The sequence below is a fragment of the Macaca nemestrina genome, chromosome 20, assembly GCF_043159975.1.
Source record: "Macaca nemestrina isolate mMacNem1 chromosome 20, mMacNem.hap1, whole genome shotgun sequence".
Classification (NCBI taxonomy): domain Eukaryota; kingdom Metazoa; phylum Chordata; class Mammalia; order Primates; family Cercopithecidae; genus Macaca; species Macaca nemestrina.
The window spans coordinates 62900925-62925931 of NC_092144.1; the positions used below are offsets into that span (position 1 = coordinate 62900925).

The 25007-nt window shown below is 45.5% G+C and overlaps 1 protein-coding gene across 4 annotated transcripts; it reads right to left on the reverse strand.

The window, feature by feature from the left end:
- Window positions 1-676: 676 nt before the first annotated feature.
- Window positions 677-18084, reverse strand: LOC105497049 (zinc finger protein 816). 4 transcript variants are annotated; one of them, XM_071086082.1, is made up of 5 exons: window positions 17880-17928; window positions 9897-9970; window positions 9731-9808; window positions 5911-6037; window positions 677-4734 (listed from the first exon to the last, which is right to left on the reverse strand). In XM_071086082.1, the coding sequence occupies exons 2-5, from the start codon at window positions 9939-9941 to the stop codon at window positions 2831-2833; spliced, it is 2154 nt and encodes a 717-aa protein (XP_070942183.1). In that variant the 5' UTR covers window positions 9942-9970; window positions 17880-17928; the 3' UTR covers window positions 677-2830. The 4 variants fall into 4 exon arrangements, with proteins under 4 accessions (XP_070942183.1, XP_070942182.1, XP_070942185.1 ...); XM_071086081.1 differs by lacking the exon at window positions 9897-9970 and having other exon boundaries at window positions 17870-18084; XM_071086084.1 differs by lacking the exons at window positions 9897-9970; window positions 17880-17928 and adding an exon at window positions 17991-18076.
- Between the last annotated feature and the right edge of the window lie 6923 nt (window positions 18085-25007).

The window sequence follows — 25007 nt, forward strand, 5'->3', positions numbered from 1 at the left end:
ACGTCACCTTTCAGTTTCCATTATCCACTTAAACAACCCAGGACCTTGCTTAGTTTAATAAGCCATTCTGTCAGTCCTCGCTGCAACCAGCGCCCCACTCCACCCCTTTACCGAGGTCCCTGCCCCTCTCCCCCGCCCTGCCCCAGACTGAGGGGAGCTCGCCCCACCTGCAGGATGCGCGACTCTACCTGCTCAAAAAAGGCGCTTTGCATTAAAACCATTTTCAATTTAAGAGGAAAAAGCATTCAGCGTTCAGTACACGTGGTCTACAACAGAAGCAGTTTTACCTTCCATTGTTTGAAATGTTAAAAGGGGGAGGAAGCATCCATGTGATATTAGGGTAGCATCACGGCACAAGAGAATGAATCCACCAATCAGAACCCGGAGGATCTGGTCCTAGTGGGAGAGGATGACAGCTGGCGAAGTCCATGGCCCAGCTGAGGAGAAAGCTCCAACTCGCCTCCTCCAGACCTGGCCCTTTATAACCACCCACCTTCCAGAGCCCTCCCCCTTGACGGCGATAACCCTCTAGCCTAGCCTGCTGTCCGGCCCCGACCAGCCCAGCACCCTGGCAACCTCCTCCTTCTTGCCTGGTCCCCAGCCTCTAACCAGGCCCCGCACCCACAGTGGTCTCCACTCTCTCACCCCGCCCCAGCATCTGTTCAGGCCCCGCCCCCTCAGCAACATTTTCCCCTCCTGCCCTGTCCCAGCTTGGTGTCCAGAACCCTCCCAGACAGGATCCACTACCAGCCCAAGGTTGTTCTGCACGGAGAGCCCAGGACTGACTCAGGTGAGCGTTTGTTTCTGTTTCAAACTTGCCTTTCGTAGCGCCCTAGCCCCCCAGTCCAGCCACACCAGGAATTTGGGTGCGTTGGGATGTTTATTTCCTTCTTTGTTTGAGATGGAGTCTCGCTCTGTCGCCCAGGCTGGAGTGCAGTGGCGCGATCTCGGCTCACTGCATGCTCCGCCTCCCGGGCTCACGCCATTCTTCTGCCTCAGCCTCTTGAATAGCTGGGACTACAGGGGACCACCGCCACGACCGGCTAATTTTTTGCATTTTTAGTAGAGAGGGGGTTTCACCGTGTTCGCCAGGATGGTCTCAATCTCCTGACCTTGGGATCCACCTGCCCCAGCCTCCCAAAGTGCTAGGATTACAGGCGTGAGTCACCGCGCCTGACTTTTTTTTTTAATAAAATGTTTCACATATTACCAAACCCAGCCAACCAATGCACTCATAACAGATTCAGAGATTAAAAAATATATTCTCGATAAAACATGTCCAACTCTTCAGATAGGGATGACATTTTCAGCTTGATATGGTAACGTGACTGTGACCTTATTAGCAGTTTTTATGCGAATCCACTGGGGAATAGAACAATTTTGCTTTTGTTTCTTGGCCAAGACTCACCTAATTCTGAAAGTCTTGTGAGAAGAGATGGCAAGAAGCGAAATCAAGCACACACTATGATGACGGAGACAGGAGAAGGGGCTTGACTTTTTCTTTTTTTCAGACTAAGTTTCTTTCTTTGCTCCCAGGCGGGAATGCAATGATGCGATCTTGGCTCACTGCAACTTCCGCCTCCTGGGTTCAAGTGATTCTCTTGCCTCAGCCTCGCGAGTAGCTGGGTTTGGTCAAAATATAAACTAGAAAGGCAGGAACGTGGCCAAAGGTGGGGAACATGAGTGTTATTACCATATTCCTGCTTGACCTTTACTGCCAACGCCAACACAAATGGTCAGAGGTCCCTTATGTGAAAATCTTCATGATCTTGTGGGAAAACCCTGATTTTTGTAAAGGCTGCAAAATAGGCTCAAAAATAAATAAATAAATAAAATTTTAAAAGGGCCAGTTGCAGTGGCTCATGCCTGTAATTCCACCACTTTGGGAGGATGAGGCAGGTGGATCAGCTGAGGTTAGGAGTTCAAGACCAGCCTGACCAACATGGAGAAACCCCCTCTCTACTAAAAATACAAAAATTAGCCAGGCATGGTGGCAGTCACCTGTAATTCTAGCTACTCAGGAGGCTGAGGTAGGAGAATTGCTTGAACCCAAGAGGCAAAAATTGCAATGAGCTGAGATCACACCACTGCACTCCAGCCTGGGTAACGAGAGCAAGACTCCATCTCCAAACAAAAAAATAAAATAAAATAAAAAATAAATACATAAAAATACAAAAATTAGCGTGGTGTGGTGGCATGCATCACTATTCACAGATACCCAGGAGGCTGAGGCAGGAGAATTGCTTGAATGCAGGAGGAGGAGGTTCCAGTGAGCCGAGATCATGTCATTTGCATTACAGCCTGGGGGATAAGAGCAAGACTCCATCTCAAAAAATAAAGATAAAAATAAAAAACAGGCTGGGTAAAGTGGCTCAAGTCTATTGGCCAGGCTGGTCTCAAACTGCTGACCTCAAGTGATCTACCTGCCTTGGTCTCCCAAAGTGCTGGGATAACAGGCATGAGCCACTACGCCTGGCCCATTCTTCTTAACATTAACACTTTTTATGTCAATTAATGCTTGAACTCAATGTTAAGTCAACTCAAACTCAAGTCAAAGTTGAATTGACTCTAATGTCAATTAAAGCTTTATGATTGTTTATATTCATTTTATTTGGAGTAATTGTCTCAAAAATGAATTTTCTGATGTTCTGCATGGAATGACCACAGACTGAAGACCTTGCCACTCTTATGACGTTGGTAAGATTTCTGTCCAGTGTGGATTCTCTGATGTCTACATCATGGATTCGCTGATGAACTACAAGTTATGAACGATGTCTGAAAAATTTGCCACATTTATTACATTTGTAGATCTCACTTCACTATGGATTCTCTAATGATTTTCAATGACTGTAGCATTATTGAGGACTTTGTGAGAATCATTATATTTGTAAAGTTTCCCTACACCATGGATTGCTTGGTGGTGAATAAGTGTTGACTGCCTAGTAAAGGCTTTGCCACATTCATTACACTTGTAAGGTTTCTCGCCAGTATGAACTATCTGATGTTTTGCAAGGTTTGTTTTTTGATTAAAAACCTTGCCACACTCATTACACTTGTAAGGTTTCTCTCCAGTATGAACTCTCTGATGTTGTGTAAGGCTTGTTTTTTGATTAAAAACCTTGCCACACTCATTACACTTGTAAGGTTTCTCTCCAGTATGAACTCTCTGATGTTGTGCAAGGTGTGCTTTTTGATTAAAAACCTTCCCACATTTATTACACTTGTAAGGTTTCTCTCCAGTATGAACTCTCATATGGTTTGCAAGGTATGAATCACTCCGGAAAGCCTTGTCACAAACCTTACATTTGTATGGTTTTTCTCCAGTGTGAATTCTCCTATGTCTTTCAAGGTGTGATTTGCGACTGAAAACTCTGTCACATTCTTTACATTTGTAAGGTTTCTCTCCAGTATGAACTCTATGATGACGTGCAAGGTTTTCTCTTCTACTAAAAACCTTGCCACATTCATTACATGAGTAAGGTTTCTCTCCAGTATGAAGTGTATGATGGTATTGAAGGGATGACTTCCGACTGAAACTCCTGCCACATTTATTACACTTGTACGGTTTCTCTCCAGTATGAACTCTCTGATGTACTGCAAGGTATGAATCACTCCGGAAAACCTTGTCACAAATCTTACATTTGTATGGTTTCTCTCCAGTATGAATTCTCCTATGTCTTTCAAGGTGTGATCTGCGAATGTAAACCTTGCCACATTCTTCACATTTGTAAGCTTTCTCTCCAGTGTGAAGTCTACGATGGCACTGAAGGGATGACTTCTGACAGAAGGTCTTGCCACACTCATTACACTTGTAAGGTTTCTCTCCGGTATGATTTGCCTTATGAATTACAAGGGCTGAATGTCGACCAAAGGTCTTGCCACACTCATTACACTTGTAAGGTTTCTCTCCAGTATGAAGTCTACAATGGCATCTAAAGAATGACTTCTGACTGAACGTCTGGCCACACTCATTACACTTGTAAGGTTTCTCTCCAGTATGAAGTCTATGATGGCATACAAAGGATAACATCTGAGTGAAGGTCTTCTCACACTCATTACACTTGTAAATTTTCTCACCAGTGTGACATTTACGATGACAGGCAAGGTATTGCTTCTGATTAAAAACCTTGCCACAGACATCACATTTATATTGTTTCTCTCTTGAATGGGTTATGTGATGTCTCCTTAAGAGTGAGCTATAATTAAAAGCTTTGCCACACCCATCATTTTGGCAAGGTTTTTCTCTCACACATGTTTCCTGTATTTGTGTGGATAATGAGGAATGGAGGAAATTCTTCCCATACTTATTAGAAATATGAGTTTTGAGCCTACCAGAAATTCTCTGGGATGTCGAAGCTGAGGAAGCACCACTGACAGACTTGTCCACTTGGTTACTAATTTTCCCTTCGGTCAGAAATATGCGCAGTTCAGGCAGATGCGAATGAAAGCTTGATCCAAGCTGATCTTTAATAGGCTTGTTTCCAGCATGCCTTTGAGTATGTCGGTCTGTACTACCTGTCAACTCTTTATTTTCTGTCACAGGTGCTTCATGGCCATTTCTTTCAACTTCTTGCCACTGAAACTCAAAGTGATGAATATCTTTCTTGATTTCTGGGAGGCAAAAATCTCCAATGTGATAACTTTTATGTCTTTCCAATGTCCCTGTGTGGAACCCTTCTCCTGTATTACTGTGCTCATGTGATGAGAACTCCATCATGGATTTTAAAGAGCTATCTAAAAAATATAAAGACCAATAGTTTTCCAAATAAGTACAGATGGTAAATAATAGTTAATATTGAAATGTGTAAAAATTACACAAAAAGCAATACTTATTTTAAACTTCCCAAATGTGATCTTCAAAGTTTAAGAACACCTTGTCTCAACTGAACATAAAAAAATTAGCCAGGTGTGGTGGTGGGTGCCTGTAATCCCAGCTACTCAGGAGGCTGAGGCAGCAGAATTGCTTGAACCCAGGAGGCAGAGGTTGCAGCGTGTGGAGACCACGACATTGCACTCCAGCCTGGGCAACAAGAGCAAGATTCTGTATAGAATAAAAAAAAAAAAAAGAGTTCAGTCAAGAGCCTCATATATATGAGGCAGTAAGCCTGAATTATTTCCTCGCTAGGAGGAATTTCTACAGCAGTGACTGCTACTTACAGAAGATGACCATTAGTTTATGTAATGAACACTGTCACAGTGCCAGCGAGAGACGCTTCTGTGATGGTTCTCAAAAACCAGAATGAAAGGCCAAGTGTGGTGGCTCACGCCTGTAATCCCAACACTTCGAAGCTGAGGTGAGCGAATTGCTTGAGGCCAGCAATTCAAGACCAGCCTGATCAACATGGTGATACCCTATGTCTAATAAAAATACAAAAATCATCCAGGTATGAAGGCATATGCCTGTAATTCCAGTTAGGTTGAGAGGCTGAGGTACAAGAATTGCTTGAACTCAGGAGGCAGACGTTGCAATAAGCTGAGATCAGACTCTGCACTCCAGCCTGTCCAACAGAGGAAGACTGTCTGAAAACAAACAAAGAAAAAGAAAACAAAACCAGAACTACAGCTGGAAACACTTGTCAATCAGTGTCAGTGTCATGCTTTGTATCTCATATCCTGGGTCATGCTGACAATTCTGCTCAGGGCTTCCAGGAACATCTCTTCCTAGAGCAGGATGATGTTCAACTATATTAGTCAAAGTGCTCACGAATTTTCTGTTTTTATGTAAAACCACTCCACAGGACAGTCTCTAAGAAGCTACCCATGACAGATAGGAGGGTCATCACTGCAGAAAAGAATGACATGTACATCAAAAGCATGTATGGGGCAAAATCACAAAAGAGCATATAAAACCAGAAAGAGCCAAGATCGACAACAGCAGACTCCTCAGGCCTACAGGGACATTTTCCTCACCCACGAACTCCAGGTTCCTGTAGTTCTCCAACATCACTTCCCTGTATAAAGCCCTCTGCACAGGGTCCAGGCATTTCCACTCTGCCAATGAGAATTCTATAGCCACATCCCTGAAAGTCACGCGTCCCTAAAATGAAACACACATTTCAACAAAACATTGTGAAGGAGTATGTTATCGCCCTCAAGTGAAATGAGAAAAGAGAAAATAAGTATTGATTTGATCCAAGGCTGTGTTCTGACAAATTCACATTAAGGTATTTTTGAGCAATTTTTCTGTATAGTTGCATTTTATTGTACTTTTTCAGGATAGCTTTTAAAATCCCTTAAGTCACTATGGAAGTCTCAGTTTTACGGACAATATAAAAAAATATATGGCCTGACACGATGGCCCATGCCTAAAATCCCAGCACTTTGGGAGACTGAGGCAGGTGGATTGCCTGAGCTGAGAAGTTCAAGACCACCCAGGACAACATGGCGAAACACTGTCTCTACTAAAAATACAAAAAAAAAGAAAAAAAAAAAAAAACAGGTGTGGTGGTGCAGGCCTCTAGTCCCAGCTACTTGGGAGGCTGATGCAGGAGAATAACTTGAGAACAAGAGGCGAAGTTTGCAGTGAGCCAAGATTGTGCCATCGCACTCCCAGCTTGGGCTGCAGAGTAAGACTCCATCTCAAACAATATATATATCTATATATAATATAGATATTTTATATATATAGATATTTTATATATATAGATATTATAATTATAGATATTATATATATGTATTTCTATACAAATATATAATATTAAATATATTATTAAATAAATATATATTATACATATTATATATATACACATATATAAAATAAGTCTAGGCATGGTGGCTCACACCTGCAATCCCATCACTTTGGGAGACCGAGGTGACTGGACCACTTAAGGTCAGGAGTTTGAGACTAACCTGTCCAACATGGCGAAACTCCGTATCTACTAAAAATAAAAAAATTGGCTGGGCATCGTAGGGAGGTGCCAGTAATCCCAGCTATCTAGGAAGCTGAAGCAGGAGAATCGCTTGAACTCTGGAGACAGAGATTGCAGTAAGCCAAGATCACACCACTGCAATTCTGCCTGGGCAACAGACTGAGACTCTTTCCCAAAAAAAAAAAGAGTGTGAGTGTGTGTGTGTGTGTGTGTGTGTGTGTGTATATATATATATATATATAAATTATGTATTATCTACATAAACTGTGGGATTGGCTGCACACGGTAGGTCACACCTGTAATCCCAGCACTTTGGGAGGCTGAGGCGGGTGGATAACCTAAGGTCAGGAGTTTGATACCAGCCTGAAGAATATGGACAAATTCTGTCTCTAGTAAAAATACAAAGTTAGCTGGGAATGGTGGCGCATGCCTATAATCCCAGCTACTTGGGAGTCTGTGGCAGGAAAATCACTTGAACCTGGGAGGCGGAAGTTGCAGTGAGCCGATACTGTGCCACTGCATACCAGCCTGGGCCACAAGAATGAAACTCCATCTCAAAAAAACACAAACAACAATAACAAAAAAGAAATGAAACAAAACTGTCAAGGACTCACATGTCTTCATTCAGAGAAAGCTCCAAGGATGATTTAAAAGAGCAAGCTATCTTGTTTTCTACCTTGGAAACATGAACATTTTCAGAACTTGCAGGATAAAATACCATGACAAAACACTCATCAGGCCGGGAGCAGGGCTCATACCTGAAATCCCAGAACTTTGGGAGGCTGAGGCAGAAGGATCACTTGAGGCCAAGAGTTCGAGACCAGCCTGGTCAACATGGTGAAACCTCATCCGTACTAGTAACACAACAATTAGCCAGGAGTGTAGCACGCATCTGTAACTGCAGCTACTCAGTTGGTTGAAGCATAAGACTCATGTGAACCTGAGAGTCAGAGGTTGCAATGTGTCTCTACACTATATGCGGGTGACAGAGTGAGGCCCTGTCTCAAAAAACATGCAAAAAAAAAAAAAAAAACACCCCATTCATCAAATAATTTTTTCTAAAATCTCATAACGGTGTATGAATACATTTCTAAAGGTTTGTGCTGACTTGCCACAGAACCCTCAACAGTGATTCTCCACTGAGACATGGGAATGGGTGGAAGGCTGGACTGGAAAGGGGATGCATAAGTGTATTTTTCTTTGGACTTTTACTACACAATACATATATACATCATGTGGTGTTTAAAATAAAAGAATCAGCCAGGCGCGGTGGCTCAAGCCTGTAATCCCAGCACTTTGGGAGGCCGAGACGGGTGGATCACGAGGTCAGGAGATCGAGACCATCCTGGCTAACACAGTGAAACCCCGTCTCTACTAAAAAAATACAAAAAAACTAGCCAGGCAAGGTGGCGGGCGCCTGTAATCCCAGCTACTTGGGAGGCTGAGACAGGAGACTGGCGTAAATCTGGGAGGTGGAGCTTGCGGTGAGCTGAGATTCGGCCACTGCACTCCAGCCTGGGCGACAGAGCCAGACTCCATCTCAAAAAATAAAAAATAAAATAAAATAAAATAAAATAAAATAAAATAATCATTTAATAATAATGGGTAGAAAAAGAATGACTCCATCCTCTCTAACGAAATAAGTTGTGCTGTTATGTCACAGCAAACTTATAATCATTTTGACCCAAAATGCTTGCTTCATAAGAGTCCCTGTTAAAAAAAAAAAAAAAAAAAAAAAAAAGGCTCTGTGGGGTCAAAGTGCTGACAATGATTTAAAGAATTCCCTGCAGTTAGATATTTATATTGATTAAATAATTTGAAGTCAATGATGGAATAAAGCTAACTCTATCACTGATATCTATATCAGCTTTCCATTCTATTCCAAGACACTGAAAGTGCAGAGTCTTGCTGGGCTGTCTCACACCTGCAATCCCAGCAATTTGGGAGGCTCAGGTGGGAGGACCACTTGAGCCCAGGAGTTCGAGGCTGCTGTAAACTAGAATTGTGCCATTGCACTCCAGACTGGGCCCCAGAGTGACACCCTCTCTCTTAAAACAAAAGTTTGGTGTCAGAGACATATTGACTCACTAGTGTAGCTTCAAATGCATTACAAAATCAGACACAAAATATCTCCCCTAGTTTGCCTCCTTTTCCAGAATTTACCAGATACCAATGAACATTAACGTATGACTTTTTTTTTTTTTTTTTTTTTTGAGAGGAAGTTTCGCTCTGTCGCCCAGGCTGGAGTGCAGTGGCATGATCTCAGCTCACTGCAAGATCTGCCTCACAAGGTCATGCCATTCTCCTGCCTCAGCCTCCTGAGTAGCTGGGATGACAGGCACCCGCCACCACGTCTGGCTAATTTTTTTGTATTTTTAGTAGAGAGGGGGTTTCACCGTGTTAGCCAGGATGGCCTCAATCTGCTGACCTCGTGATCTGCCCTCCTAGGCCTCCCAAAGTGCTGGGATTACAGGCGTGAGCCACTGCACCTGTCGATGTATGACTTTCATATACAGTTTCTCTAATATGGTCCAGAAAGAGCTAAATGTGCATCCAGATGTGGGCTCTGAACAATCCTTGCTGCCCAACATCACTGACAGCACGGGGTCAACAGCCCATCTCCATCCATGTCTGGTGTGAGCCCTTCCCAGGTCCACGCCTAGTGGAGCCTCTTCCCAAGCTCATGTCACTAGTTTATAGGAGATAGAATTTAAGTGAAGATAAGAGGAATAGAGAAAAGGCATGGGTGAGTGCGAGCAAACCTGTGAGTTAGAACGCTTCACACTCAGAGAAGATTGGCTACTACAATACCTGGCACTTCAGAAAGCAGATAGAAGAATCCACCAAGGAATATCACTCACCTGAGGAAGAGCCATCCCTGGATACTTTTCTTTGCTCTTCTTGGTGGCTTCCTCATGTAACATGAGGCTTTGGAAATCCTGTATGTGAAAAAAAATAAGAGATTTAATATTTAGAAACCATTCACTCCTTTCTTGTGACAAAACACACACATGGGGGAGACCTCACCCGAGAGAAAGATGGTCTTCTGCTACCCACTGCACCAGAGATCATGCAGAGATAAGAAAGTTCCACAGGAAGACCTACAAGGCTAATTTTGACCTTTCAGATATTGCTCCCCTCCTGGAAAAGTTCACACACACACACACACACACTGCAGCAGGATACAGATCTTCAGGCCACAGATCTGCCCTAACCAAATCCCATGCAGAGCACAGCCCCCTCACCTCCCTGTGGATCACAGGCTGATCTCAGCTGTCAACATGGAGGAAACTGCCGTGATATTTAATGCTGGACACAGACGAGGACCACCAGCGCCACTGTAAGTATTATTGAGTGTGGGTCCCATCCTATGGTAATAGCAATCTTTGATAGAACAAAATGCCAGTAATCCCAGCACTTTGAGAGGCCGATGTGGCTGGTTCCCTTGAGCCCTGGGGTTGGAGACCAGCCTGAGCAACATGGCGAAAGCCCATCTCTACCAAGAACACAAAAATCAGCGTGGTGTGGTGGCGCACGGCTGTGGTCCCAGCTACTCTGGAGGCTGAGGTAGGAAGACCACCACTTCTCCTGCTGCCCCCCTCCCTCCCCCTTGCCTGGTTTACAAGACAGGAGGAAATGAAGAAAGCAAAAAGTCAGAAAGAAACAGAAGATAAATAGCCAGACGACCTTGGCGCCACCACCCAGCCCCAGTGGTTAAAAACAATAATAATAATAATAATAATATCAACCCCTGACCTAAACTACTTATGTTACTTGTAATCTCTAGACATTGTATGAAGAAGCATTGCAAAACTTTCTGTTCTGTTAGCTGATGTATGTAGCCCCCAGTCACGTTCCCCACACTTGCTAGATCTATCACGACCCTTTCATGTGGACCCCTTAGAATTGTAAGCCCTTAAAAGGGCCAGGAATTTCTTTTTTGGGGAGGTCGGTTCTTGAGACGCAAGTCCACCAATGCTATGGGCCAAATAAAGCCACTTTCTTCGTCAACCCGTTGTCTGAGAGGTATTGTCTGTGGTTCATCATGCCACATTTCTTGGTTCCCTGACTGGGAAGCGAGGTGATTAACAGAAGGTCAAGGCAGCCCCTTAGGCGGCTTAGGGCTGCCCTGTGGAGCATCCCTGTGGGGTACTCCAGCCAGCTTGAGCAACATGGACTCTGAGGGCACTCCCGGGTAGGCATGTGCCCCAGAAAGATACCTAGCCTGGCCGTCCGAACTTGCAGCGCAACCAGTGTGCTTATTGTAAAGAAATAGGATATAAGAAGGATATTAGAAGGACAAGTGCCCTCAGCTAAAAGGAAAACAAGGTGGCTCAGAGCAGGAGGCCCCAGAAGGAGGCCTGTGCAATATAGCAGAAGAGTTACTGAACTGAGGAGGACCGGGTTCAAGTGCCCCCAAAGAGCCTATGGTCAAGATGACAGTTAGGGGCAAAGACATTGATTTTCTTATCAATACTAGTGCTGAACATTCAGTAGTAACCACCTCAGTTGCCCCCTTATCCAAAAAGACTATTGATATAATCAGAGCCATGGGAGTTTCAGCAAAGCAAGCTTTCTGCTTGCCCCATAATTATACTGTAGGAGGACAAAAAGTGATTCACCAGTTCTTGTACATGCCTGACTACTCCTTGCCCTTGCTAGGAAAGGACTTGCTTAGCAAGCTGAGAGCCACCATCTCTTCTACAGAGCACGGCTCTTTACAGCTGAGGTTACCCAGAATGGGAGTCATTATGGCCCTGGGAGGAGGAATGGAGACTTTTCTTAACTGACCCAGGCCAAGAGATAAGACCAACTCTGGCTAAGCAGTGGCCAAGCGTGTAGACAGAAGACAACCCTCCAGGGCTGGCAGTTAACCAATCCCCTGTACTTATAAAAGTTCAGTGTAGGGCCAAGCCTTTCAGGCAAAAACAGTACCCGGTCCCCAGAGAAGCTCTTGAAAGTATCCAGGTCCATCTCAAGAGCCTGAGAGCCTTTAGAATTATAGTCCCTTGTCAGTCTCCATGGAACCCTCCCCTCCTGCCTGTTCCCAAGCCAGGGACCAAGTACTACAGGCCGGTACAGGACTTGCACTTAGTCAATCAAGCTACAGTGACTTTACATCCAACAGTACCTAACCCATACACGTTGTTAAGGTTGCTGCCAGCTGAGGACAGCTGGTTCTCCCGCTTAGGCCTGAAAGATGCTTTCTTTAGCATTAGACTAGCCCCTGAGAGCCAGAAGCTCTTTGCCTTTCAGTAGGAAGATCTAGGGTCAGGTGTCACCACTCGGACCCAGCTTCTGCAAGGGTTCAAGAACTCCCCCACCATCTTTGGGGAAGCACTGGCTCAGGACCTCCAGAAGTTTCCCACCAGAGGCCTAAGCTGCGTGCTGCTCCAGTACATTGACGACATTCTGCTCGGACACCCCATGGCAGTCAGGTGCACTGAGGGGACGGATGCCCTACTCCAGCCCCTGGAGGACTGTAGGCATAAGGTGTCCAAGAAGCAAGTCTAGATCTGCTAACAGCAGGTATGTTACCTAGGATTTACTATCCAACAGCGGGAGCAGAGCATGGGATCAGAAAGTGGGTCTTTTGCAACCTACTGAACCCTAAAACCAGAAAACAGGTGAAAGAATTCTTAGGAGCTCTGAGTTTCTGCAGACCGTGGATCACAAACTTTGCAGTACTTGCCAAGCCTCTATACGGAGTCACAAATGGGTAGGACCAGGAGCCTTCTGAATGGGGATCCCAACAACAGCAGGCCTTTCATGAGTTAAAAGAAAATCTTACGTCGGCCCCAGCCCTGGGGTTAGCTGATCTGACAAAGCCTTTTACACCATATGTTTCTGAGAGAGAAAAGATGGCAGGTAAAGTTTTGACCCAAACTGTGGGGCCCTGGCTGAGGCCAGTGGCCTAACTCTCTAAATAACTAGATGGGGTTTCTAAAGGTTAGTGTTGGGGTCCGCATGTTTCCTAAACAAAGGAATGAACATACAAGACAACACAGGACAAGACATACATGGCGGCCACCCTGAACGGCACACTCTGCTTTATTTTATACAGCCGTTTGTGGAATGTAGCCAAGTCACGGGGCATGTGTTGCTTCTCTGACCTTTCCTTGACTCGCAAGATCAGTAAACATTGACCAGTTCCCAGAGCCCGCTGTTTACAGCTGGCTCCTTTGTCCTTCCTTTTTGCAGAGAAGGAATATCCTGCTTTGTTTGCAAGAGCAGGGCTTATCGGGAACATCTCATTTGTGAGCACGCAGTCCTCTACAGTTAGTCCCCCTGTTTGAGGGCCTTGGCAGCAACTGCCCTGCTAGTACAAGAAGCACAAAAACTAACTCTTAGGCAAAACCTGAACATAAAGGCCCCCCATGCTGTGGTGACTTTAATGACTACCAAAGGACATCATTGGCTAACGAATGCTAGACTAACCAAGTACCAAAGCTTGCTCTGTGAAAATCTCTGCATAACCACTGAAGTTTGTAACACCCTGAACAAGTCACCTTGCTCCCGGTATCAGAGAGCCCTGTCGAGCATAACTGTGTAGAGGTGTTGGACTCAGTTTACTCGAGCAGGCCTGACCTCCGGGACCAGCCTTGGGCATCCGTAGACTGGGAGCCATACATGGACAGGACCAGCTTTGCCAACCCACAAGGAGACAGATGTGCAGGATATGCGGCGGTAACCCTGGACACTGCGGTTGACGCCAGAGCGTTGCCCCAGGGCACCTCAGAAAGCTGAGCTCTTTGCTTTAATTCAGGCCTTAGAATTCAGTGGAGGTAAGACTGGAAACATTTACACTGACTCTCAGTATGCCTTTTTAACACTCCAAGTGCATGGAGCATTATACAAAGAAAAGGGCCTGTTGAAATCTGGAGAAAAAGACATAAAATCTTGCAATTATTAGAAGCAGTACAGAAACCCCACAAGGTGGCAGTCTCCACCTCGGTTACCTTAGAGAACCCCAGAACTGACTCAGAAGCTCGAAAAGCTGGGCATCAGTCACAGCCCCCCTGCTCCCTCAAGCACCTGACCTTGTATCTACTTATTCTAAATAAGAAAAAGGCTTTCTCCAGGCAGAGGGAGGACAGGTGATGGAAGAAGGAAGGATCCGGTTACCAAATAGGAGAGTAGGTGTGCCACAGCTGCTAGGAGCCACAGTTGTACTGGGGGTGCATGAAACCACCCATCTAGGTCAGGAGTCACTTGAAAAGTTGTTAGGCTGATACTTCTACATGTGGCATTTGTCAGCCCTTGCCAAAACCATGGCGCAGCGGTGTGTCACCTGCCGACAGCACAATGCGAGGCAGGGTTCAGCCGTTCCGCCGGCATGGAATGGAAAGCAGCCCCCTTTCAAGATCTCCAGGTGGAATTCCCTGAAATGCCAGTGTAGAAGTAACAAGTATTTACTCGTTCCTGTGTGGACCTACTCTAGGTAGGTGGAGGCTTTTCCCATATGAACTGAGAAAGCTCATGAAGTAACCCATGTGCTTCTTCGAGATCTTATTCCTGGATTTGGACTGCCCTTACGGATCAGCTCAGATAACAGGCCGGCGTTTGTGGCTGACTCAGTACAGAAGACGGCAAAGGTATTAAAGATCACATGGAAACTACGTGCTGCCTACCAACCTCAGAGTTCCAGAAAGGTGAAGCGGATGAATGGGACTATCAAAATAGCTTAAGGAAAGTGTGTCAAGAAACAGGATTAAAATAGATACAGGTTCTCCCTATGTTATTGTTAAAGACTAGATGTACTCCCTCCCTCTGAGAGAAGAGGATATTCCCCTTATGAAGTATTATATCATAGACCCCCTCCCATACTACGGGGACTCCCGGGCACTCCCCCAGAGTTAGGTGAAATTGAGTTACAGAGACAGTTACAGGCCTTAGGAAAAATTACACAAACGATTTCAGCCTAGGTAAATGACAGATGCCCCGTTAGCTTATTCTCCCCAGTTCACTCTTTTTCCCCAGGTGATCGACTGTGGATCAAGGACTGGAATGTAGCCCCTTTGCGCCCACAGTGGAAAGGACCTCAGACCGTCATCCTGACCACACCCACTGCCGTGAAGGTAGAAGGAATCCCAGCCTGGATCCACCACTGCTGTGTAAAACCTGCATCTGAAACCTGGGAGGCAAGACCAAGCCCAGATAACCCCTGAAAGTGACCCTGAAGACGACGACAAGCCCTGCTCCAGTCACACCCGGAAGCTGACCGGTCTACACACGGCCGGAGCATGAGGAGGCTCATCACGGGACTCATTTTTCTTAAATTTTAGACTTGTATAGTAAAGGCTTCAACTGACCTTCCTCAAACTAAGGACTGTTCCCAGTGTATTCATCAAGTCACTCAGATAGGACAGCAAATTAAAACAATCTTTCTGTTCTATAGTTATTATGAATGTACAGGAATGTTAAAAGGAACTTATTTGTACAATGCCACTCAGTACAAGGTATGTACCCCAGGAAATGACCAACCTAATATATGTTATCACCCATTTAAGCTCCCTGCAACCACCGTTTTATTTTATTTTTATTTTTTATTATGATTACTTTTTGAAATGGAGTCTCACTCTGTCACCCAGGCTGGAGTGCAGTGGTGCGATCTCAGCTCACTACAACCTCCACCTCTCGGGTTCACCCATTCTCCTGCCTCAGCCTCCCGAGTAGCTGGGACTACAGGCGCCCGCCACCACGCCTGGCTAATTTTTTTGTATTTTTAGTAGAGACAGGGTTTCATCGTGTTAGCCAGGATAGTCTTGATCTCCTGACTCGTGATCCGCCCGCCTCAGCCTCCCAAAGTGCTGGGATTACAGGCGTGAGCCACCGTGCCTGGCTACCACCGTTTTTCTTTTTTTTTTTTTTTTTTTTTTTTTTTTTGAGACGGAGTCTCACGCTGTTGCCCAGGCTGGAGTGCAGTGGCGCGATCTCGGCTCACTGCAAGCTCCGCCTCCCGGGTTCCCGCCATTCTCCTGCCTCAGCCTCCTGAGTAGCTGGGACTACAGGCGCCCGCCACCACGCCCGGCTAATTTTTTGTATTTTTAGTAGAGACGGGGTTTCACTGTGGTCTCGATCTCCTGACCTTGTGATCCGCCCGCCTCGGCCTCCCAAAGTGCTGGGATTACAGGCTTGAGCCACCGCGCCCGGCCCGTTTTTCAAATAACATTAAGAACTGGTCTTTTCCTAGGTGATTCAAGTAAACTAATAACTAGAACAGAAGAAAAAGAATCCCCAAACAAGAAACTTTAAATCTGATGCTTGTGCAGCCATTAATAGTAACAAGCTAAGATTAAGATGTGGATCTCTTAACTAAGAAAGGAGCTACACAGTAGAAAATAAATATGTTTGTCATGAGGCAGAGGTGTGTGAAAATTGTGCCTATTGGCCATGTGTTATTTAGGCTACTTAGAAAAAGGACAAAAAACTAGCCGGGCGAGGTGGCGGGTGCCTGTAGTCCCAGCTACTCGGGAGGCTGAGGCCGGAGAATGGAGTGAACCCGGGAGGCGGAGCTTGCAGTGAGCTGAGATCCGGCCACTGCACTCCAGCCTGGGCGACAGAGCGAGACTCCGTCTCAAAAAAAAAAAAAAAAGAAAAAGGACAAAAAAGACCCAGTTCACCTTCAAAAAAAAAGAAGCCAACCCCTCCTGTGCTACCGGTCACTGTAACCCACTAGAACTAATAAGCACTAATCTCCTACACTCCCATTAGAAAACAAGAGAACGTGTAACCCTGAGGATCCACAGGACAAGGCTAAACCCCCAAGCTGCCATTTTAGTCCGAGGGGAGGTCCACATGCGCTTTCCCAAACCAGTGTTTCAAGCCTTTTATAATGAGCTAAATCTGCCAGCACCAGAGCTTCCAAAAAAAAAAGGGAAGGAACTTGTTTCTGTACTTAGCAGACAATGTAGCTCATTCCCTCACTGTTACTTCTTGTTATGTATGTGGAGGAACCACTGTCAGAGACCGATGGCCTTAGGAAGCCCGAGAGTTGGTGCCCACTGATCCAGTTCCTGACACAATTCCAGTTCAGAAAGCCCAAACTAGCAACTTCTAGGTCCTATAAACCTCAATTATTAGACAGTACTATGTAGCTAAGGAAAGAAAAAACTTCACCACCCCTGTAAGAAAGCTCAATTGTCTAGGACAGAAGTTGTACAACAGCACAACAAGGACAGTCACTTGGTGAGGCCTAAACCGTACTGAAAAGGGCCCATTAAGTACATTTTCTAAATTACAGACTGCCTGGGCTCATCCAGAATTTCACTGAGACTGGACGGCCCCCGCTGGACCATACTGGATACGTAGGCACAGAGACCATCTCCAATAACAAAGAAGAAAAGGAAACACCTGGGCCCTGGCTCTGGGAATCTAAGGCCAATTACCGTAAACTTTGCAAAACTAGACCAAAGGTAAAAACCCCGTCTCCCCACCCGGAGTAACAAAGGAACAAAGGCTACTCTCCTGTAGCCCTCCCATTTCCACCACGTCTCAGATGGAAAGCGAGAGAGCCCAGGAGTGGCCACGGCCAAGCACGGCCACCCCTCCATCTGCATAGGGCACCCATCTGCTCCATCTGGGCCAATTCACCTCAGCATTTCATCGGCCAAGGGCCAGATCCTTCATCCAGATAAGGGGTAGCCCATAGGGACCTCAAAAGGAATATTTTAATCCCCCAAAACGTTGTAAACGGTGCCCTGGAGACGCTCGCTCGGGCCCACTCCCACCCTGTGGAGTGTTTTCCTGACCCCCGGCACTGGGGCTGCAGCGCTGCGCTCCAGGGGCCGAGGAGAGCGAGACTGGGGGGCGCTCTGGAGCAGGGCGAGAATCCAGCTCGCGGGTGAGGACTTGAAACAGCGCGAGGCGGGAGAAGGGTCAGGAAAGATTTTTGCAAAGGAAACTTTTGCGACAGGAGGTGTCTGCACGGCCCCACTGCAGAAAGACCGGGGACGGGACCAGTCTCAGGGTGACTTTAAACTCAAAGGAAAGCGACTCACGGACTCTGACCGGGACGTTTCAATTTGCTCTGGGTTGAGAAAGACGGGCCGGAATTTGCAGGTCTGTAGGGACCCCACGTCCCTCCTATAGCAGCACCAGAGAACTGGGAAGCACACACACCGCAGTACAACTTTCAGTCCTCGCTGTCCGCTTCCGGGCCTGAGCCAATCAGCGCAGGACAGGAGCCCGACCTGGGCGAGACCCCCCGAAGAGATGGGCGGGGCCTGGGCGAGGCCGGGGCGGGGCGCGAAAGACAAGGGGCCTGGCGCCGGAGAATAGAGCATGGGCTGTGAGGGGTCAGCGGGGCGGGAAAGGGGCGGGGCCTGAGCTTCCCTCCATCTCGCTCTCCGTGCCTCTGTTTTCCGGGTTTTGCAGGTGAAACCCACCAGTAAGGCTGGAGCAGCTCAGCAGTCAGGGAAATAGTACGTCCCTGAAAAGTGGCGGTGTGGCGGTAATTGGATCCAGGAAAGTTCCTTGTTATTGAAATTAATTTTAGCAATTTAATTCCAAAGCCTCGAAGCTGTCTAGGGCAGGAATGCAAACTAGAATGCGAAATGCAAAGCCTTGCCTGAGCCAAACGTACAATTTGATGCTGACGGCCCACAGAACGGAATAGAAATCCTCTCCCTTTCTATTCTCCATTCACTGGAGTGGGAGAGTCCACCCTGTGCTCAGCTCCAGAGACTTCCCTAGGGCCACCGCCTGGGGTGCCGACCGGAGGGCTCAGGCCAGGGAAGAGGGAGGTCACTACCTGCTGCTTAAACACAGCAGAGATGTGAGTGCGGGAATGGGAGCTTGAGGTCCCAACTACTCAGGAAGCAGCAGCGGAAAGATGGCTGAGCTTGGGGGTCTCAGGTATTGCTCCTCACAGGAAGGTATTAGCTCCGGGGGCCGGGGAGGGGGGTGGTGGCGGGAAACGGGGGGGGGGGGGGGCGGTGGGAGCTGCCCGCAGACCCTGAGCCAAACGACGAATGAATAAAATCTACACTGACACACAGTCTGCTTTGCCAGTTCTGCTGGGTGTCCGACCGCCTGCACAGCGAGAGGTTTGTCATAGCTGCCAGCTGGGAGCAGCTCACACTGCAGGCATTTATTTGGTATGCAGTTAACAACAGAGGCTTTGAGTCAACACACTTGTGGATAATTAACATGGTTAAGAGAGTAGTTCTAGGAATGATCAAATCTCAAGTACTGGGGTCTGAAGTAAATGCCATTAGGGTGCAATATCCCTGGTCAACCTCCCCTAATACTCTAAGGTAAGAACGGGCTGCCTGCAGCCTGTTCAATTATTACAAGCTATGTAATCTTTCGGCCTTCCAAAAGGTTTGTGACTATTCCCTATAACTTTCCCTAATATTTCCTGTCAGTCTTCTGAGTCCAAGCTAAGCCATCATATCCCCTGTGACCTGCACATATACATCCAGATGGCCTGAAGCAACTGAAGATCCACGAAAGAAGTGAAAATAACCACTTCCTGCGTTAACTGATGACATTCCACCATTGTGATTTGTTCCTTCTCCACCCTAACTGATCAGTTGACTTTGTGACAATACACCCTCCCTTCCCTTGCGATATTGTAGTTCGTGATATTCCCCCGCCCTTGTGAATATACTTTGTACGATACACCCTCCCCACCCTTGAGAAGGTTCTTTGTAATATTCTCCCTGCCCTTGAGAATGTACTTTGTGAGATCCACCCCTGGCCCGCAAAAAATTGCTCTTAACTCCACCACCCATCCTAAACCTATAAGAATTAACGATAATCCCACCACCCTTTGCTGACTCCTTTCTCAGACTCAGCCTGGCCGCACCCAGGTGAAACAAACAGCCTTGTTGCTCACACATAGCCTGTTTGGTGGCCTCTTCACATGGACATGCGTGACATTTCCCTTTAATACTTCTGCCACCATCCTGAGTGAATCCCAACATCTCCCCCTTTTTTGTTTTTAAAACTAAGTTTTTTTATTGGACAGCACAGATATGTGCAGCCACAGGTTTGTTAGGCAAGGTGGTGACTGCTCTTATTCCGGCTTTCCATCCTAGAATTAGCAGCTACCATAAACCAGCAGTTTGTTAGGCCGAGGCGGTCGGATCGCCTGAGGTTGAGAGTTTGAGACCAGCCTGACCAACATGGAGAAACCCTGTCTTTACTGAAAATACAAAATTAGCTGGGCATGGTCTGAAATATATATAGTTCTGGAAGATATGAATAAAAGCTTAATCCAAGCTGGTCTTTAATAGGTTTGCTTCCAGAATGGCTTTGATCATATTGGTATGTACTACCAGTAAACTTTTTGATTTTTGTCATGGGTGCTTCATGGCTATTTCTTTCATTTTCTTGCCACTGAAACTCAAACTCATAAATATCTTTCTCAATTTTATGGAAACAAAAATCTCCAGTGCGATGACTTTCATGTCTTTGCAATGTCCCTGTGTGGAACACTTCTGTATGTTGACAAGACCTCCTTCATCATGCATTTGGAAGAGATATCTACAAAATATAAACACCAATAGGTTTCAAATTAAGTACAGATGATAAATATACTGAAATATGTAAATATGACACAAAAAATACTTATTTTAAACTTCCCAAACGTGATCTTCAAAGTTTAGGAACACAAAAGGAGTAAGATTCTATAATAAATAAAGGGCGATTACATGTCCTTCAAATCATTTCTATGGAAGTCTATTTTCAATATCATGAAAAAACACTTACAGGGCACAAACGTGTAAGCCTAAAGTCAGGAGTGTTTTCCACTGTGACCCTAAAGCGCATCACAGTTTGCAAAAAAAATAAAAAATAACTGTCACATCAATAAAGCAAACAATATATACTCTTCATATTTACAGCATATTTACTCTATACAAATAAATGCTAAAGTACCACAAAATATACTATTTTGGCAAATAATAAACAACAACCTCATGTAAGGATAATCAAAATCAATGGATATTCTGTATTGTCAAACAATCATAGCACTGACAAGATAAGAAAAGATTACAAAAATTAGCCAGGCATGGAAGCCCGCGACAGAGGTCCCAGCTACTCAGAAGGTGGAGGCACAAGAATCACTTCCACCTGGGAGGCAGAGGCAGCAGTTAGCTGAGGTCACACCACTGCACTTCAGTCCGGACGGCAAAAATGAGGCTCCGTCTCAAAAAAAAAAAAAATAAATAAATAAATAAATAAATAATAATAACCAAAGAAAACAAGAAAAAAGAAAAAAAAATGAGAAAAAGAAAATGTTCATACCATATTTTTCTGAATAAATGTCATAAAATTATCTATATCTACGCAGAGAACTCCTGACCTCTAGTGATCCACCCGCTTCCACCTCCCAAAGTCTGAGGATTATGGACAAGAGCCACAGCGCCCGGTGACACTTTGTGACATTAACGAGTGGAGTGTGTCAGTTATATTGCATACCACATACCGAAAAACCATATGTAAAATCATAAAAATCAATTAATGAAATTTTGTAACTCATGATAAAACCTGCAAACAAATAATAAGTACATTTATACAGCCTGCAGAATTCTAAACAATTCCCTCTTAAGAAAAAAGTCACAACTTCTACTTACCAGGAGCACACGACATAAGAACTGAAATACATGTCAAGGAACTGAAATACCTTCTGACGTATGAGGTCAAGAAAATACACAGCATTACAAAGTATAAGGATTGACTAACGGCCAGGCATGGTGGCTCACACCTGTAATCCCAGCACTTTGGGAGGCTGAGGCAGGCAGATCACGAGGTCAGGAGTTCGGGACCAGCCTGGCCAACATGGTGAAGCCCCATCTCTACTAAAAATACAAAAAAATTAGCTGGACATTGTGGCAGGCACCTGTAATTTCAGCTACTCAGGAGGGTAAGGCAGAAAAAACGTTTGAACCCAGGAGGTGGAGGATGCAGTGAGCCAAGATTACATCATTGCACTCTAGCCTGGGTAACAGGGTGACCCACCAAACCTGGCCAATTTTTTGTATTTAGTAAATTTGAAGTTTTATCATGTTGGCCTGACTGGTGTCAAACTCCTGACCTCAACAGATCTACCCATCATGGTATCTCAGATTGCTGGGATCTGAGGCCTGAGCAACCACGGCCAGCCAGCCTAAGCTATTTCTGACAGGACAGTGAAATGACTGAAACAGGAAAAGGAGAATGTCATCATCATCACCGAAGGTTGACAACTCTTACTACACAAAGGAAGTTTAGAGTCTGTACTATAAAAACTGCAAAATGTGAAGCCATCTAATAGCATTAATGTGTTTTAAAACCCTGAAGGCAGCTGGGTATGGTGGCTCATTCCTGTAATCTCAGCACTTTGGGAGGCCGAGAGAGGTGGATCACCTGAGGTCAGAAGTTGGAGACCAGGCTAACCAACATGGAGAAACACTGTCTCTACTAAAAATGCAAAATTAGCCAGGCATGTAGGTGCATGCCTGTAATCCCAACTACTTGGGAGCCTCAGGCAAGAGAATTGCTTGAACCTGGGGAGCAGAGGTTGTGGTGAGCCGAGATTGCGCCATTGCACTCCAGACTGGGCAACAAGAGCGAAACTCCGTCTCAAAAAAAAAAAAAATCTGGAGGCAAATTAACATTACTTCTCAAATAAGGACACCAGGCACACAGTGTTCATGTATATGACCTTAATTTGAACGTATGGTAGGTGAGGGACAAGACTTGATCCTAGGCCTGAATGATTCCATGACATCATCTTAAGCACAATAGTCAGCCCAGGCAGTACAGAAAATGACCAGACACAGAAAATACAAAGAGAACAGAAAGAAGCACATCAAGGGGGATACAAGGGCTGAGCTGGGACACAAGGGCTGAGCTGTGCTGATGACAGTGGTGCTAAGTCATCCCTCATGGACCATGTGCTGAGTCATCATGCCGGCACACATTGATTCAGGCAGCCTCCTATAATTTTGTCCAGTGGATGAATAAGGTCTTGACTTACTCAGAGTAGTGTTGGAAGGGAGGGGCTCATGGGGAAATTGGGGTGCTCAGCATTACAAATCAATAGGCTGGAAAGCAACAGTATTTGTATCCAGATCACAGTATCAAGTGATGCAAGGCCTGGAAAGGGAGAGCAAGTGTGGAGGGCACGAAGTAATGGGCATATAGGAGTGAACTTTGTGCATGCACGTCTGTGGCAATATAATTCCACTACGATAGACCAAATTTTGAGCTTGGAGGAAAGTAGAACTAATTTAGCAAATGGTAAAATATTGACCCAAGGTTAAATATTCAAATTACAATATGTGCAAGTGACAAGAATGAAAGAGACCCAAGAAAGCAGCAGTATGGTGGCCTGAGGTGAAAGCAGTTTTACATCTCTTAAATTAAATGCCTCTGATTTCTAGTTTCAAGAATATACTCAACAATATAACCTGTGTAGATTCCAGAATTGCATACACACAAGAAAACGTGAGTAAACCCTATGAAGAGTATAGCAGTGTAGGAGACCATGGGAATAAACAATGATTCCCTTGCTAGTAGGTAGAGATGTGTTTGTGAAAACAGAGCCAGGCCAAGTGCAGTGGCTCATGCCTGTAATTTCAGCACTTCGGAGGCCAAAGTGGGCAGATGACGAGGTCAGGAGTTCGAGACCAGCATGGTGAAACACTGTCTGTACTAAAAAAATACAATACATTGCCCGGGCATGGTGGCACGTGCCTGTAATCCCAGCTACTTGAGAGGCTAAGGCAAGAGAGTTGCTTGAACCCGGGAACTGGAGGTTACTGTGAGTCAAGATCGCACCACGGCACTCCAGTCTGGGTGACAGAGCAAGACTCCATCTCAAAAAAAAAAAAAAAGAAAAAAGAAAAAGAGGCCAGGTGTGGTGGCTCACACCTGTGATCCTAGCACTTTGGGAGGCCAAGGCGGGCAGACCACGAGGTCAGGAGTTCGAGACCAGCCTGGCTAAGATGGTGAAACCCCATCTCTACTAAACAAAATACAAAAAAATTAGCTGGGCGTGGTGGCGGGTGCGTGTAGTCCCAGTTACTTGGGAGGCTGAGACAGGAGAATGGCATGAACCCAGCAGGCAGAGCTTGCAGTGAGCCGAGATCGCACCACTGCACTCCAGCCTGGGCAACAGAGAGAGACTCTGTCTCAAAAAAAAAAAAAAAAAAAAAAAAAAAACAACAAAAAAAAACGCCGGGCGCGGTGGCTCAAGCCTGTAATCCCAGCACTTTGGGAGGCCGAGGCGGGCGGATCACAAGGTCAGGAGATCGAGACCACAGTGAAACCCCGTCTCTACTAAAAATACAAAAAATTAGCCGGGCGCGGTGGCGGGCGCCTGTAGTCCTAGCTACTCAGGAGGCTGAGGCAGGAGAATGGCGTGAACCCGGGAGGCGGAGCTTGCAGTGAGCCGAGATGGCGCCACTGCACTCCAGCCTGGGCAACAGCGTGAGACTCCGTCTCAAAAAAAAAAAAAAAAAAAAAAAAGAAAAGAAAAGAAAAGAAAAAGAAAAGGAAAAGAAACACAGCGAGATGGAGATTGTTGCCTATGTATGTCATTGGTCACATTAGTGAAGAAAAACAATAATGTGCTAACTAAAATATTTGCCATATGAAAATTTGAGGGTAAATGTTGTTTCTTATACAACAAAAATGGTGTTTCTTTTCCTGGTTCCTGTATTATTTGAAATCATATCCCTGGGCTTTTAAACACAGTGTCTGGAATAAATGAGACATGAAAAGTGAAGATGACAGACTAGCAAATGCCATGCCCTCACATTCTCATGGAAACACCAACTCAACCAAATGTTTCATTAAAAAAATCTTTGTAGGCCAGGTATGGTGGCTCATGCCTGTAATTCCAGTACTTTTGGAGGCCGAGGTGGGTGAATCACCTGAGGTCAGGAGTTCGAGACTAGCCTGGCTAATATGGTGAATCCCTGTCTCTACTAAAAATACAAAAATTAGCTGGGTGTGGTGGTGCATGCCTGTAATCCCAGCTACTTAGGAGACTGAGGAAGAAGAATTGCTTGAACCCAGGAGGCGGAGGTTGCAGTGAGCCAAGATCGCATCACTTCACTCCAGTCTGGATGACAAAACAAGACTCCATCACAAAATATATATATATAAATCTTTGGGAAAGGTCTAGAAACCAGTAAGGAAACT